Source organism: Habropoda laboriosa, unplaced genomic scaffold, assembly GCF_001263275.1.
Source record: "Habropoda laboriosa isolate 0110345459 unplaced genomic scaffold, ASM126327v1 scaffold336, whole genome shotgun sequence".
NCBI lineage: Eukaryota > Metazoa > Arthropoda > Insecta > Hymenoptera > Apidae > Habropoda > Habropoda laboriosa.
The window spans coordinates 270304-287263 of NW_017100454.1; the positions used below are offsets into that span (position 1 = coordinate 270304).

At 37.5% G+C, this 16960-nt stretch overlaps 1 protein-coding gene across 1 annotated transcript in view; it reads right to left on the minus strand.

Moving 5' to 3' along the window:
* Positions 1 to 15986: 15986 nt before the first annotated feature.
* LOC108575932 overlaps positions 15987 to 16960 on the minus strand; it is a 33436-nt gene continuing 32462 nt past the window's right edge. Inside the window, exon 4 of the mRNA XM_017938873.1 lies at positions 15987 to 16790. Within this exon, the coding sequence (XP_017794362.1) occupies positions 15987 to 16790 (804 nt within the window). The remainder of the gene's footprint in view (positions 16791 to 16960) is intronic.

Consider the following 16960-nt stretch of genomic DNA (forward strand, 5'->3'; position numbering starts at 1 on the left):
CCAGCCCTCTTACCGTAATTTACTCTCGTACGCAGCGTGTTCACTCTAACCGATCTACACGGGGCGATTGCCTCTTGTAGCAACAGTGTAGCGATTGTGTATGCATTGTCTTATCGCTGGAGGAAGTTGCTAGTGAATCTTGTTGATTGGATCTTCAAAAGTCAGGCTTCTTCCTGGACCACACTGAAATATCTGAAGAACAGTCAAATATCGAGAGATCATTTAGGTTTAGGCGATAACAATCGAATATTGGAGAAAGTGTGTTTTAAAACTTTATCGTGTATTTCTTTTATCACGAATACCAAATCAAAGTTAAGGAGACTTTCTGATTCTCTGATTGGACAAATGGAAGCACTATTACAATTAATCCTTTTAGAATCTTGTACTAGGTGCGGCAATAGAATGTGACGATTTTCAAACAGCTTTTAAAGGATACTTAAGTTAAATTGAAATAAAACACTTTTACGTAAAAAAGTAGTTGTGTAATGTAGTTTATTAATCAATTATCTTATGAAAATAACATCTTGTGTCCCCAACAACAAGCGACCTCCTTGATAGCGAATACATTCTTGCAATCGGCTCAGTAAGTTCTCCATTACTCAATTACTTAGTAAAGTTATTTATGGGCCACCCTGTATTCCTCAATAGAACTACAATAGTACCAAATAACGGTATAAATATTAAAAATTTATTTAATTTTCATACATTATTTTACTCGTTATCGCTGGAGGAAACAATTTTTCTTTTCATAATAAGCGATATAACAAAATATCCCATAAATAACATAAACGGGGTGCTGAGAACACTTCCCGTATCTAATTAAATGTTAACGCTAAAAAAAAACTTGTAAAAAGAAAGTGAAAGAATTGTATAGAGTGAAAGAAATCTCTCCCCAACATGCAGTGATTAATCATTGATAATACAGTGAAGAGAAACAAGCGATTGAATCAGGTATTTGTGATCTTAGGCGAACCAAGTGTTAGAAGGTGTGTAATAACGGGCCAGAGGATCGGTACATGCTACTTCGTGCTCGACATGCAAATCGATTCGACTTTTTCTCCCGCTATATCGAGGTCCACACGGCTCGCGTACGATCCAGCCTGAGCAGGTTCCCTTGAGTAACCTCGGCGAACTGGTTTTAACATAATATTTGGTCCGCCTTCATCCAGAGATATTTATTACGCGAACACGATAAAATTATCGGCGACAAACGTGCCGGTTTCCCTCGGACCCAAGGCTACCATTCAGTCGAATGACTCGCGATGTTAATCGCTCGGTGAAAACCAGCCATGTCTCGTAATCCCACGTTCAAGAATTTCCAAACGTGGGCGCAGTAATGTATCTGCGAAATTTTTTTCTATCTTTTTCGGACAATTTGTCTATCAGAGAAATAATAATCGCGCGGTGGAAACTAACCAAGTCTCGTAACTCCACGTCCAAGAATTGCCAAACGTGGACGCGAGAATTTATCGGTGAAATATCCTTTTCTTTTCGGAAATTTGTCTGTTATAAGAGATGATACGAGATTTTTATCGCGCGATGAAAACCAGCCATGTCTCGTAATTCCACGTCGACGAATTTCTGAACGTGGACATGAGAGTTTATCTGCGTTACTTTTTTCTGGAAAATCTGTCTGTCACAAACAATGATAATCGTGCAGTGAAAACCAGCCACGTCTCGTAATCTAACCGTAAGTAATTTCCAAACAAGGACGTGAGAGTGTATCTACAATTTTCTTCTTTTTTTGTAAAATTTATCTATCATAAATGATGATATACGACATTAATCGCTCGGTGAAAACCAACCTTGTCTCATAACTCAACGTCAAGGGATTTCCAAACGACGACGCAAAACTGTATCTGTGAAATTTTTTCTTTGTTTTTCATCAATTTGTCTGTCACAAAAATGATAATCACCGGGTGAAAACCAGCCATGTCTCCTAAATACCTCGTCAAGGAATTTCCAAATGTGGAATGTATCTGTAATATATACTAAAAATCTTGAAAAATGTTTTTTTACATTCGTATCATAATTTATTCATTCACATACATGACTGATAAAGTCTCGCGTGATTGAGTACGTCTTATCCAGTTCCAGCTGAGAGAAGAACTGGCCGCGATCTGTTATCACGTTCTTGGAATACCTGGAATTCGTTTCTGATACCTAATTGCGATCCAATGAGTAACCAATAAACTCTCCTCGCCTTTTTCAGTTGCTATGTGGTTCCATAAATCTTTCTATACCTTTATGGTAGACGCGTTTATGAGCACATTTCATACTTTGCGGTCAGCGTTAAGCTGGAAATGTCGAGCTTCTGTCGAGGATAAGCTTGTATCTTGGGAATAACTTAATTGTCTGTTAGGGAGACTTTAATGGAATCGATTGCGGCCTCGTTCCTCGTGTATCGCCTGTCAGTTATGTGAATTTAATTGACCATGAATAAATCTCCGTTGAGGGAGATGTTATATTGTCCGCCAACTGACAATGATGGAAAAGAAAGTGACTTTTCATAGATGGCGTTTATCTAACGCAAAATTTTATCGTTATTTCAAGAAAACTATAAGTTCTTCAATTAAAACGAAACTATCTTCATAATAATTCAATCTTCTTATATTAAATACCGTAGTAGTGTGAGATCTTCTTCATAATTTCGTCTTACACAGGGTGTTCTAAAAATTGGTCCCATATTTCATTTTTAAATAACTTCTGAAAGAAATGAAAAACTGTCACTCTTTTCATGTATATTAATTATTGAAAGTTGTGCGTTGAACATGGAAAGCGATATCATCCTGATGGCCACTTTTATTCACGACACAAATTCGAGCTCTTTGGAGTGCATTTTGCATGACGTTTCTAAAAGTGTCCGCGGTAATGTTGTTAATTTCTTGACGAGTATTCTCTTTAAGTTGTCGAATTAAGTTGGTTTATCAACGTAGACCTTGCTCTCTAAGATATTTCAAAGAAAGAAACCGGTAGCTATCAGGTCTAGCGATTTGGGTGTCCAATCGATGCTACCATTTTTGGAGTTCAAACGGCCTGGAAACATGTCTTTCAGAAGTTGTACGTTTTCTAGACCCAACTCATTCACTTTGCACGATAAGAAATTCCGCAACATATATCGTTCGAACATTGTGTAAAACAGTGCCTGAAAGATTCAATTCCTGAATACGAGGACGGACAGAGGTGTTCCGTTCTTGTTCAACACTGTCACGCACGCTTCGAATATTTTCCGCCGAGCATCCGGTTCGAGACCTGTCAGAATGTGATCTAGCTGCCACAGTACCAAACTCCCGGAAATTCTCGGTAAAATGTTTCATTGTTTTGTGATCAGGCACACGATTTCGGTCGAATTTTCCTCGTAATTTTCTTACACGCAGCATTAACGAACACTGATTTGCATTACAAGTTTGCTACGATAAACGCACGTTCTTGAATTGTGTAGCGTTCTGTAATAAATCTATGCAACTAGTTAAATACCAACAGACAGCGTTGCGTCGAACCAAAATGGCAGCCAATTAAAGTATCGGACCAATTTTTGGTACACCCTGTGTGAAAAATACTAGAATTTGAACGAAATTCCAACATTCTTCGCAGTTTCTTATCGACGTGAAAGAAACTTCCTCAATTTCAACGAAACATACATCTTCTTTTCTTTCTTTTTTTTTTTTTTTAACGCAAGGTGTTGTTAACTGTGACAAATTCCTTAATTAAATCTCGAAATGAAAAAGCACCAGGTGCAAAAATTAGCACGACGGGGAACGGTGCACAATGGGGGAGAAACGGGCGTGAACATGACTGGGCGGTTTCTCAATGCGAAATTCGCGTACATGCCTATATCTGATCCGAACCTGTTCGTATGACAAGTAGCGTACGAGAAACGGGGCCGTCGATTATATTCGTCGTCAGTATGAACTTGATCCATTAGCATTGTGCAACGTGTCGTGGGTGCGTAGGCTACTTGTTTTACCTTTGCTCGATTTAAAACACGTGTGACGTAAATGGACCACCACTCTCGTATTATCCTCTGAAGCAGAATGCTCGTTTCAGATTATGAAACTTTCACGTTCTCTCTGTTTCGTTGCACCCTTACTTTCGCCTTTATCTTCACACGTTCTCAGCTTTGTCTATTGTAGTATCGTAAAAACGCCCGTCTCTTCCTATGTATTAGGTCATCCTATAAGTTCGTGCTGAAAGCGAAAAATATTTTAACGAAGATCTAAAGAAATTCTATTAGCTTTGTCTGTTGTAGTATCGTAAAAACGCCCGTCTCTTCCTATGTTTAGGTCATCCTATAAGTTCGTGCTGAAAGCGAAAAATATTTTAACGAAGATCTAAAGAAATTCTATAGCGTCGACGTAACGGTCTTACCAAAAAAAAACAAATAGAAAAGAGTTGCGGAATGACAAGGCGCTTGCGTTATTTTTTCTCAAATTTAAAGATTTGTTGGAAACATTAATCTGAATTATAACATTCGACACGAACTTATGGGGTGACCTAATACTTTTAAGGGGGGAGTCCAGTTTGAAAGTGTCGAAAAATTGATCTTTTGCGTAAATTGAAAGTATAACGTCTGAAAATATGCGGTCCTACGATATTAAGGACAAATTCATAAAAATAACGAAGTTACAAGTAAGTACACTTATGGAGATGCATCAGGACTCCTAACTGTCAGCCATGTTTTTCAAGTTAGCGTGCAGGATAACTCAAAATGTAATCGACTGATCGACTTCGGATAAAGTCCATTAGAACCTATAATCAGTATTTTACCTTCTTTTGTAGTGTTTTTATAAGCAACGTAAAACCGATTTCTTTGGTAAGAAACCTGACTTTTTTTTTTTCAAAACTTTCAAGTTTTCGTTTTTTTTCTTCTTTTGTTTCAAGTCAGTTCAATCTTAGTATAAACGATCAGAAAACGATAATATTTGAAATTTGTTGCTATCAAATCGCTTTTGCCGACAGTGCTAACTTAAAGTATAAAATTTACAATAACAGTACTAAAAATGAAATTGAACAAAATTTTGTTATTATAGTCTAAGGATGCCCCTTTCTATTAAAGAAAGAAGTATTACGCTATCTTTACCAGTTTAGTAAAAAAAAAATGGTTAAAGATCACATATTTTTTGGACTGTTAAACTGAATTGAACTCTCTTAAAAGGTATACAGGAGGGGGATTGTAAACGAGGAAGTGGAAATTAAAAGGAACAGAAACCAGGTCTATCGAGAAAATCCATTTTGGTGGAAAAACCAGGAATTAACATGCGCTTATAGTAAAAGAGAAACAAGGCGAGAAAAGAGTTTTTCATGTAGATAGAGCCAGTGTTGCAATTATTTTTATATTCGCAAAAAGTTCAAATTCTGATTTATCCGTATTTCATGTTTGGGTGTGTTAATCTCCATGTGCAAATGTACGGGAAAATTGATTAATATTTTACAAGAACAATGAACATAAGAGTAGTAATTTCTACCGTATTATTTAAATAAATCAACTTTTTTCAGATCTGCATAAGTCAAATTTGTAATTCAAAAATACTGAAATTTGTCAATTTACACCATTCCCCTGTACCTAATACTTTTCGAGATATTAGATTAAATATGTTTACTACCCCTCAACTTTAAGGGCGATTTTCACTGTGGACGATTGCCGATATAAAAAATATATGTCAAAAAAAATTTCGAATAATATTTATTTCAGAATTAATGTACAGAGTGGACCACCAAGGTGGAAAATTTTTATACGTAATTTAAATGGTTCCAAAGGGTGAATAAGATGGAAGACAAATTTCTTTATAAATGCCATTTTTTCTGTTTTATTTCTTTTTTTTCAAGATCAACTATATTTTTCTACACGAATATATATATTTTTTACTATTGTATGTTGTAACAGACATTGATTTGGAGTGAAGCTCCCTATCCCCTTTTTGCCACTTCTTCCATCAATAAAATTTTTCTTTTATCTTATTCATCCTTCGAAACCATTTTCACGTATAATAATTGTCTCGTACCACTAGAACTAGAGCAGACAATTAGGTCGCTTGTTTTACGTGGCCCACCCTGTATACCAATGTTTCATCAAAATCGACGATTATCACTTCAGGATGTTTCCTTGTTAGAGTTATAAGAGTTGCCTGATAGTCGTTTTTGCCTTACGAGTTGTGTCACGAATTAATATTACATACCCTCGTATCGTGTTCTGTCAGTCATCATTTGCCGTAAAATTTCGTAATAAATTAGTATACGAAAGGAAAAGAGATCGTAAACAATTAAAATTCCACACTAATGGCTATACGACCGACGAATCTATGGGTTACTTAAAATTCAGCCTGAATCGCGGGAGGTGAAGTGGACTTTCTAAGAGAAAAGCCGATCACAGGAAGATACGATGGAGATTAAGTCTCCTCTAAACATGATTCTACATGTCGTACAAGGAATATTAATGCCCCGATAGAGATAAAGATGCACGTAGAGGAGAATCGTACGTGGAAAATAACACGGAGAATCGAAACGTCAAACTTGACAACCTTGCCTCTGCTGTTTGTTGTGTAACTAGCCGCACAGTGATCGAATTTTGTCCCGGAGATATTAAAACATGCCTCGTGTCCGAAAGAAACGTGAGCGTTCTGACAGAACCATAATTAAACTGGAACAGAAGTAGAAACTGTCGGGAGATACTGGTGTACTGCGATCTCCTTTTATATCGATCTTATTTCAGTTTCTGAGGTAACTGAAGTAACAATTCGAACTTTGAAGAGGATCAACGTGAACAGACGTGCGATGTTCAATGAAAATAATCAGTTTATTAAAGAAAAAGAAGAACGAACGCTTTATTTGATCGTCGAAAAGCTGATGAGTTACAGAAATTGAAAAGCGATGGAAAGTAGTAAGTTCACTTTGACTTTCGTTCACGCCGTTCCTCGTCAAACAGCAAATCAAAGCAGAGTAGAAGTGTTAGATTAATGCAAATGAAATGTTTTTTCAACAGCTGAAATTGGCGAATTTTGTCCGATCGTCAATTTTTATACACAATAGTCAAGAAGAAGGAATTTACTGTAGTACACGTGTGTTGAGTAATAAAAAAATTTATAATACAATTGTATGGACATTGTTATCTGATGAATAATCGAGATATTCGCGTAATTTTTTTATATAAGTTTAATCTTGGAAGAACTGCTGAAAATATAAATTTAGCATTTGAAGAAGGTCATGTAAATGTTAGGACATTTCAACGTTGGTGTGCCAAATTCAACGTTGGTGACTTTTCCTTGGAAAATGAGCCAGATAGGGCCGTTGATGATAACGTTTTAAGAAAAATTATTGAAAACAATCCACAGTAAGGAATATGAAATTTTGATTTTTAAACTACCGTTTTTTCTGATAAACTATCTGATCAATTTTTTTTAACAAGTAAATTATTCCGAAATGAAGGCACTGTAGCGTTCGAAGAATTTTTTCGTTCAAAGGCTAATGATTTTTATACATTTGGAACAATGAAACTGGTTAATCGTTGGGGAAAGTGTACAGAATCGTGTAGAAATCATTTCGATTAGATACATTACTTTTCGAAGGAACTCAACGTATTTAAATTTCCATTTCAAAATGTGTCCTTTCAGATGCACCAACGTAGTAGAAACCGTCAGGACTACTAGACACTTCGATCTCTTTTTATATCCATCTTACTTCAATCTCAGTGTCCAGTGAGGTAACAATTTGAACTTTGAAGAAGATCAAAAAGGCACGAACTCATGACAGAACGAAACTTTTCTCCTTGCTTACTGTCTTGAATCGCGAAAAAAACGACCACCAAAGCTGATAAATTACGAGCCCACATTTCGGGAAGATAAAAATCAAGACGCGGTAAAAGCGATGAAAAATGGCAATTGCACTTTGACTTTCGTTCACCATCATTCTTCCTTAAACAGCGAACCGAAAAGCAAAAGAAAGAAAAAGATCTCTCACTTTTCATCCATCGTTGACCGTCAGGCCTGATGAAGTACAAATAACTTGGAACCTCGGGAACAAGATTAAAATGAATGAAGGTGTAATGTATCACAGATTGTGCGAGAAAAAAGTTCAGGATGAATTCAGACCCGTTATAACCTGTGCTTTTTGTTGGTTAAATTTCACAAGAAATACGGTTCGGAAGAGGGAGGGAGGAGGGGTCAGAAGCTGAATGTTCAATCTTCCTTGTTCTTGCTCACGTAAAGCCCTAATTATCATCGTTTCGCGTGTAAGACGTAGTTTCGGATTTTTCACTCTAAAACTGGTTGGTCAGGTTCCATCCACGCCGTGGTTTCTCCTCTCGATCATCGAGTTCAGGAGGTCAGTGCGCGATTCGTAAAGGTGAAATGGATCTCTGCTCATCGGCCATTGAAACGGTGCAACGAGATCGCGCGGCTGTTCTCTCACGGGAGAAAGATAGATCTCTAAGGCTGTACGGGTTTGAACGTGTGCCATTTGACGATTGGATCACGAACCGCGAGAACGTCGACCTTAAAACGACTGTGGAACGCCGCGCGCTGGTGACTCACGGATTTGCTCGCGTGCCACGGCATCGTAATTAATTTTCCGGACGAATTACCGCGGTGCTTTCGCGAGAGATCGCCGGGAGAGATAGCACGTCCGCGGCCTCTTGCTTCCTTCTGCGGCCGTTCTTAAATATGCCTTATTTTTGTCGCTAAATTAGCAGAGGCATCGTGACCAAGTTGAGGATAAAGAACGCCGAGCGCTTAATTACAGGGAAGAGTTATTAGGGGATTTCAGTCATTTAGGAGTTGTTCAGTTTTTTTACGAAGAATTGAGAGGATGCAGATCGTTGGGGATTTTGGAATCTTTGCAAAAGTGTGTTTTATTTCAATCCTCCGTAGACAAACCGTTTTTTTTTTTTTTCACACTCCGTAGGCAAATTGGATCGTTTCTATCCAGGTCTAATTGTCTCACCGTTTTAAGCTTTCGAAAAATCTGAAAAAATTCTGGAGTGCTTATCGAAGTCTCTACTACGTTATACAATTGCTCGTTAAGTCAAATGTTTAAAACTGTTTTCAATAAAAATAAAAATTCGTTTGGAAGAAATACGGGAGTGTTTCACTTGGGTCGTCAAAGACCCAGATTACCTACGGAGGGTTAATTAAGGTAATGTGTTACCATAATGATACAACTAAACTGACAAGGGAACTTCCAATTTTTTTTTGCAAACTTCAAAGGTTTCTAGAGAACCTCGATAAAAGTATCCGGCAATTTTTGTTTTTTTTTTTTTTTTTCGTTACTTTTTGGTTCTTAACCCTCGTCCGTCCCACAGTGTTAATTTGACACAATGGTAAAAAATCAATTAAACGAAAAGATAAATAATTAATTTTGTAAATTGTTTTATTAAACATAGAAAATAAACAAAGAATTTTTTCTACAAATAGCCGAATAATACAATTTTTTACCGGAAAAATGTGTCAAATTGATACGAGAGACGGATGAGGATTAAGGGTGAAAACACGCCTTAAAAATTAACGTGCGTTTTCCTATTTTCCTGAATACACTATTTTCCTTAATTCACAATGTATTCTATTTTAATAAGAAATTTCATTTAACCAGTTTTCAAGGAAGAGATCAAGGATTTAACTTACTTTCTAACCTTTATTTAAAGAGGAACAATTCTTTAGAAAATATTTATTCGCCTCTTTGAATAAAGGGAAAAAATAGTACATGGGTAAATACTTATGAGCAGCAATGTATACAGGGTGTCTCACTTATAATGAACATTTACATTATTTCCATTGTTATTGAAAATAAGAAAACATGACTGAAAGAGTTTATAATAAAAAGAAAGCCCCCCAAGGTCACATCGAAGGTCATTCCAAGGTCATCGAATTTATATTAACATGGTTTTATTTAAAGTTATTTCAAGGTCACGATGTCTTAGGTCGTTGAACTCGTCTTGGCACTATAAAAAACAAATGTTAATATGTAAAAAACCATCGGTGTTACCGTGACCTTCCAGATGGCCTTGGGGAGAAATTTTTTTATTATCTCTAAATGTACGTGCTCAAGTCAAAGAAACTATTCTTAGTCGTTTTTTTTTTCTTCTTTAATTTCAATAGCAGCGAAAATAATTTCGACGTTCCTTATAAGTGAGACATCCTGTATGCTTTGTCGGTTTGGTAAGAAGACGATAATCTTAGCCTCTAGCCCTTCTTTTGGCCGTAGAACGAATAAATCTGTGTTGCGAATTTTTCACTTTCCTTTGGAAAGTTACTTGTACGCTGACTAATTTGTTTTCGAAGGAGTGTCAAAAACACCGCTTATCACGTTGACCCGTTTGTGAATCACGGTTAAACCGAGGGCCAGTCCAATTCAACAAGTGTCGCCGTCTCGGGGCGTTTTAACTTCCGTATCTCGTAAAGGTTCGTATTTAAAATTCCGTCTTCCGAAGTGAAAGTAACACAATTTTCCTGGTTCCCGTAAAATATGATTGTACATTTGAGGAACACCGTGAATCGCAGAAAAATGATCGTATTAATTAAACTATTCCCGGTTCCTTTCACCTGGCCGTACACAATCGCAGAAACATCGAACGCATCTATACCTATGGTTTTTTTTTCCCTCCTCGATGCCCGGGAGAGAACGTATGAAAGTAAACTTCTTAGGGTAGCAAATACACGGAGTACTTAATCCACTTTATCCGGGCTTCGATAAAAATCTGAGGAGAACGAGCACGAGAACGTGAAGGAGGAAACTTAGACTTTCGTCGATGAAAGTATCTCTTTTCTTTTATTTATTTATTTATTTTTTTTTTCCCCCGCCTCGAAGCGTGCACATATTAGAAGAAGAAATTCATAAGAACAAACGTTAAGTAATTCCCCTATCGTTTTACGTTTTATATAATAACGCGAGAAACGCGATCTCCGTTTCTACCGTTTATCTTCCACACGTTTCACCAATATATTTTTTCTATATTTTTTTCTACACGCTTACGACGAAATAACGAATGCGAGTAGTTTGTTAAAATAAACGAAGACTTGTTTTAATTTGTCGCTATCAACCGTTACCAAGGTGGTCAACCCGTGACCACCAATATGATAAACGCTCCATTGGGTAAGAATGTTGTCTTATATCATCAATTTATTATTATTTTGCCATTATATGCTTTCAATAATAAAAATACTCCCGTGGCGTCCTGAGCGAAACATGTGATTTCGGCGTGGCAGTCAAAGTTAAAACGTCGATCCACGAGTGTTTCGGCTAACGATCATTATATCATATATAGTAATTAACAGTGTCGTTGAATGAAACGCATTCGAGGTGTATTCAGGCGAGATCATGTGATTTCGGCGTGGCAGTCAAAGTTAAAACGTCGATCCACGAGTGTTTCGGCTAACGATCATCATATCATATATAGTAATTAACAGTGTCGTTGAATGAAACGCATTCGAGGTGTATTCAGGCGAGAAAATCTGCTTGAAATAATCGGCGATCGTCTACGGTGATTAATAACTGCTCACCGGTAGGATCGAATAGAACGAATCGATAGAACGAATCCGGTGAAAGCCAGACAAATTGACAATACACCGTTCCTACGTACATTACAGATCCTCGTGCCCATCTATCACCGATATGTATATACATTTTTTCTTCTTCTTTTTTTTTTTCGCCATAAGGAACCTGTGGTCACTCTTATCCAAGGCAAACCCGCGTGCTCGTGAGCAAATATTAGCACGCCTGTTGCTGGAACGCTTATCAAACATTTACATTCGAGATTCGATATGGAGTACATTAGGAAGTTTTTAGACACGACGATAGAATTCGATGGTTTTCGTGTCTTCTCCGCTCAAATAGGTTCGCCGCATGAAGATTTCTAAGATTAGGTTCCATTTATTTATCGAGAATTAGGACAAAGTGACGGAGAAGTCTCTTCGAATTCCAAACTGGTTAAATATTATTCCTCATCGATCGCTTTCTTATTTCCGGAGGAGAAAGCAACCCCTTCAGGTCCAAGTTCTATTAATCAAAACATTAAAGAGGGCAGAAAAATATGTGGTTTCTTTTCTTGCACGATCGACTCTTGCTATATTTCTTCTTTTTTTTTCCTTTCTTCTGCAAATAAGTATCGGTGAAGTGTTATATTTATCGTGTCGGAGTGTCAGTTTTCTAAAACACTTTAAGGGATCAATTTCTGACGAGAAATCCAAATGTCGCCTGATAGACATACACTACCGGCCAAAAGTTTGGAATCACCGAGCATTGCAATTTGCACAAAAATTTCCAGAAAACAGTCAGCGACTTTGAGAATTTTTTATCGTTCGAATCAATTGATATGAGATAAATTGACAAATGTAGAATTGAGATAAACTTCGAATCTATAAAAAATTAGCAGCAGATTTAATATTGATGAAAAGTGGGAGGTGATTCCACACTTTTGATCGGTAGTGTATGTGGTATCTTAAACCTTGAAATGAAACAGTGTCTTCGTTGATGTTTGTGCACTTAAAATATGTCGGAGCACAAGAGTAAAATGTGTGAAATATGAACATATGCAAAAAATACACGGGATGTGTAATGAGTATCAGGTTGTTGCAAATGTAACGACCAAGGTATCAGTGAAACTTTCCACGTCTGTAGTTTTAGTAAAATCGATACGATCCACTGGTTTCAGTGCTCTTTGACCATCGGAAAACAAGGTTATTTATGCCTTTGTTAAAAGAAAACTCTTCATTTCTAGGTGTAAGGTGGTCTTTGAAAACGTTCTTTACTTCAGTTTCGGTGTTAAATTTTGGCTGTAAAAAATGGTCAGTGGAATTTGTTCTTGATTCGTGATTTAATAAATGCCATTTAACAGTGAAACAATTGACGAATCACCACGATCGATGGTTCGTCAATTATATCATTATTAAATTGGCAGACGATTTTGGTTAACTTTAAGCTTTACTTTGGTTTGATTCTGGTTAACCTCGAGATTTAAATTGATGTATAATAAGTGTTATCTGGAAGCAAATTTGAGAACGCAATTTTGGAAACCATACGCCATGATAGTATATTGAAAATGTGCCATAATAATCGAACCTTTATTATTTAGACATTACGATTATAATTTAAATGATATTAAACTATGAGCATTTTCTCAACATTTCTTACACTGTTAGCAAGTTTGTTCGAAACTCCACTAAATAAATGAAAAATAGAAAATATGAAATATGCAAAATAAGTAGTACATGGTTAAAACCCACTAAAGAGAAGAAAAATGCTTTTGCATTAGCTGCACTCTAATCGTCATCAACACTTTTGATTAAAGAATCGATCACTTTTGAAGACTTTTGACCAGTTAGTTTTGCGCTCAGCGAACCGCAAAATAAAACTAAACCAAAGTTTTATCGTTTCTTTGGTAGATCGCAATTAATTAAGAAAAAAAAAAAAGGAAAAGAAGCACAATGTCAACAGCACGTAAATCAGGTTTGGTAAATTCCTACGGGGTCCCACTTTCAGCCACTACATTTTCATGCTCTTTGGCAATGTTTCCTCGAACCACGGCCTCGAGAGGCCCCGTAAAAGGAGTTGCCTAACGCGGCAACGGGACGTTTCCAACAAGGTAACCCCGCAGTGGTCTACAAATCACAAATAAATAGCTTCTTGTTGTACTCTAACGTTTAACGGAGCTTTCAACAAACATAGGAGCGTATTTAAGCCCTCCTCTATAGCCTGTTAAACCCATACAGTCGATTCTTACGAGAATGTATATGTACACGCTATTCAGTGAGTCCAGAGAGAGGAACAGCTATCTTTGAGTAGATACGATCTCTCGACGCCAACGGGAGATCCTTCAGTTTACATCTGAAGAGGAAGTACAGTGTCTTGGTGGATGATGTACGTTTTCGTTGAATCACGGAGAAAACCATGAAATGTCTATGTTGGACAGTGGACCCGGCTGTAACCGTCTAGTCATGTTAATTACGATCTTAATTGCGCCTGGAGATTCGTTAGATTTGTCAGCGTCCTAGAATCTTATCTGGGGTAATTGTGATACACTGTAACTGGCTCGAAAGTCGCCTCTTGATAGTTCTGTAGAGATGATCCGAGGGAACAGATGGGATCTTCGATTAGAAACGAGAGACTGTATGATAAATTTGAAGGGAAGTTTGTTGACGGGCAGGGTCGATAGTTTTTTTTTTGTTTCCATCTTTAATCACTTGCATTTACGACTTTGTTGCTGTATATCCTTTTTTTTTTTTATTTTTTACACGAACGAAATATACATCTTCAGAAAGCGTACGAGACACATATTTTACAAATAGAAAAATCGAAGCGCGCGGAGATTTCGTTTGTTACAGGCTAAAGTAGTACAAAACTCGCTGTTAAACTTACCCCTCGAGAATCTATTAACATTTTTTTCATAAATATATTATCGCCTAAACTACTCGTTATTCGAAAAAATGTTCCAAGCAAAACTTACCCTGCTTCGAGGACATTTTTTGTAGGTTAGGTTAGGTTTCAATCTCAAGGAGACCTTTACTTTTTTAAATGGAGTACTATCTTATTTAAATACAAATTCCTACGTAGCAAAAGTCAATGAACTTGTTTCGAATTCGGCTGTACGCCTAACTAAAAAAAAGAGATAATGTTCCATTTAAAAAAGCAAATATAACCTTGAAATTTCAGGGACACCTGTACTTAAAAAAAAAAAACTGTGCCTACCGTGAGATGTCCCCCTTCAAACAGAATAAATTTTGCTTGAAATATTTGTTTTCTCTTTTAACGACGAATAGTTCGGTATAATAATCACGTGGAGAGATTATGATGGATCACCCTGTATATCATACATCGTGTTCTAAAGAATTATACACGTCACACATTTCCTCAACATTTCACCGCTCGTTCCTATATAAAAATTTTTCTTCTCCATCGTGTACAAACATCTATCATAAAGCTCGTTAGAATTTTTCTTCCTATAGTCGTGTACAAATCGTCCATCGTGAAGCTCACAGCGACAACGAGTAACCGTAGGGAAACACGCGCTTCTATAATACATACACGGATCCGTTCGAATCGTATTCGAATCAAAGATGATTCACACCGAGTGTAAAGGCGAAGAAAAAAAAAAGAGGAGGTAAAAAATGGCGGAGTGAGTGACGTAACGATTTACGGGCTGAATCGATACGTCCTACCGTAAAACAACAATTTCCAGGAAAAGGCGGCCGTTCATACTGTTATGGTAGCTCGGATTACCAACTGACAGGAGCTACTTTCAAACGAATCCAATACTTTCTACCGTTCGATTACGATTTGCTGGCACACCGCAGTTCGATCGATCAATTTATCCATCGATACTAAAACCTAACCGGCATTATCCTCGCCATCCACTTATCTCGAGCGCCGACAAAAACCGTCCCGGCACAAAGTAACCATTTTATTCGTTGTAAAAACCAGCAGCATGCGTTCGACGACTGTCAATCGTGTGAAACGTGTAAATTTCACGTTATCGGCCTTATTCATCGTTGTTACGTGTTACTTCGTTACATCATTCACCGTATTGCTCTTCCTTTGTCGCACGAATTCACTTCCTCCAGAGGCTGCAGGGAAGAGTATCGTTTTATTCGTTGATCCAGTCGTGACAGAGATAGTCATGTGAGTAGAATTGATATACCTGGACGATCTGATAGCGTTTTAACACGTTCATGGTTAACCTTTAATTAGGCTCGCTGGGTGTTCTTTAGCATCGCAGTTGTGTCGTTTGTAGGATATTTTCTCTATAGCTGGTGTTGGGCGTTTGAATCTCAATTTCGAAGTGATTCGAAGTTTTTCGGTATCGTGAAAATTCGAATCCCTGAAACTCTTGACAAATCTTGAATCTTGAGTTTCGATCGGTTTTGAGTCTTTAACTTGAGGTTTCCACGTGGTCTCTCAAATTAAGGTTCATAATTATGTCTATGAGTACTAAATGAGTCGCACAACTTAGTGAACTAATTCAGGCACAATTCACCCTCAGAACCGCGAACGTGTTAATGTTATTGCTACGTCCCTGTACCTTCTATCACGCCGCTTTTGGAAATTGGAGTTAGGATGCTTAATTCTTGGTCAGAGTTAGGCGGAGTCAGAGTGTCTGCTGGTGTCCTGGAGATTACCCTGGTCTGTGGAATTTTCGACGAATCTATCACTGTAACCTCCAATTGTGAATTCTTCATTTCTATTGGATTGTTAATGGTACACTTCTTATAGTGAGTCCTCATGTTACTGCTCTGTGAAAATCTTAGTCCACAGTTCGGACAGGAATAAGGTTTAGTTCCGGTGTGATAATTCAGATGTGTTTTTAGATGATGTTTCTTAGTGAATGCCTTGGAGCACAGAGTACATTGATAAGGTTTCAATCCAGAGTGTAGTCTTGTATGGAGAGTCATGTTTGATCTATCAGCGAATGCCTTCTGGCAAACCTGGCACTGATAAGGTCTTTCTCCTGAATGAGTTCTGAGATGTTGTTTCAGTAGCATCTTCCTGGAAAAAGCCTTTCCGCACTGTTCACACTGATGTGGTTTCACTCCTGTGTGTATTCTAACGTGCATGTTGTAGGCGACTCGTTGATTGAAGCTCTTGCCGCATTCCGCACACCCGTACTCCTTCCGGTTACGGTGGATCTTCATGTGGGAGCTCAGGTAGCCGCGGTCGTTGAAGTACTTGCCGCATTCTGGACAGGTGGCCGCGAACTCCCTGGTCCCCTCGTGGACGCTACGGTGGTATTTGTAGTTGCGCAATTGGGAGAACTGCTTGCCGCAGTCGGCGCAACGGAAAGGCTTCTCCCCTGAGTGAGTCCTGATGTGCACCTAAATGGTATTGGATGATGAGTACATCTTTAATGAGTGGTTGTTACGTGGGAGTAGGGATTTAGAAATTATTGAATTTTAAGATTTTCAAGCTCTGAGATTTTGATATTTTGAAAATTTAAAGATTTAAACTTTTGAAAATTTGAAAATTTAAAGATTCAAACTTAAAA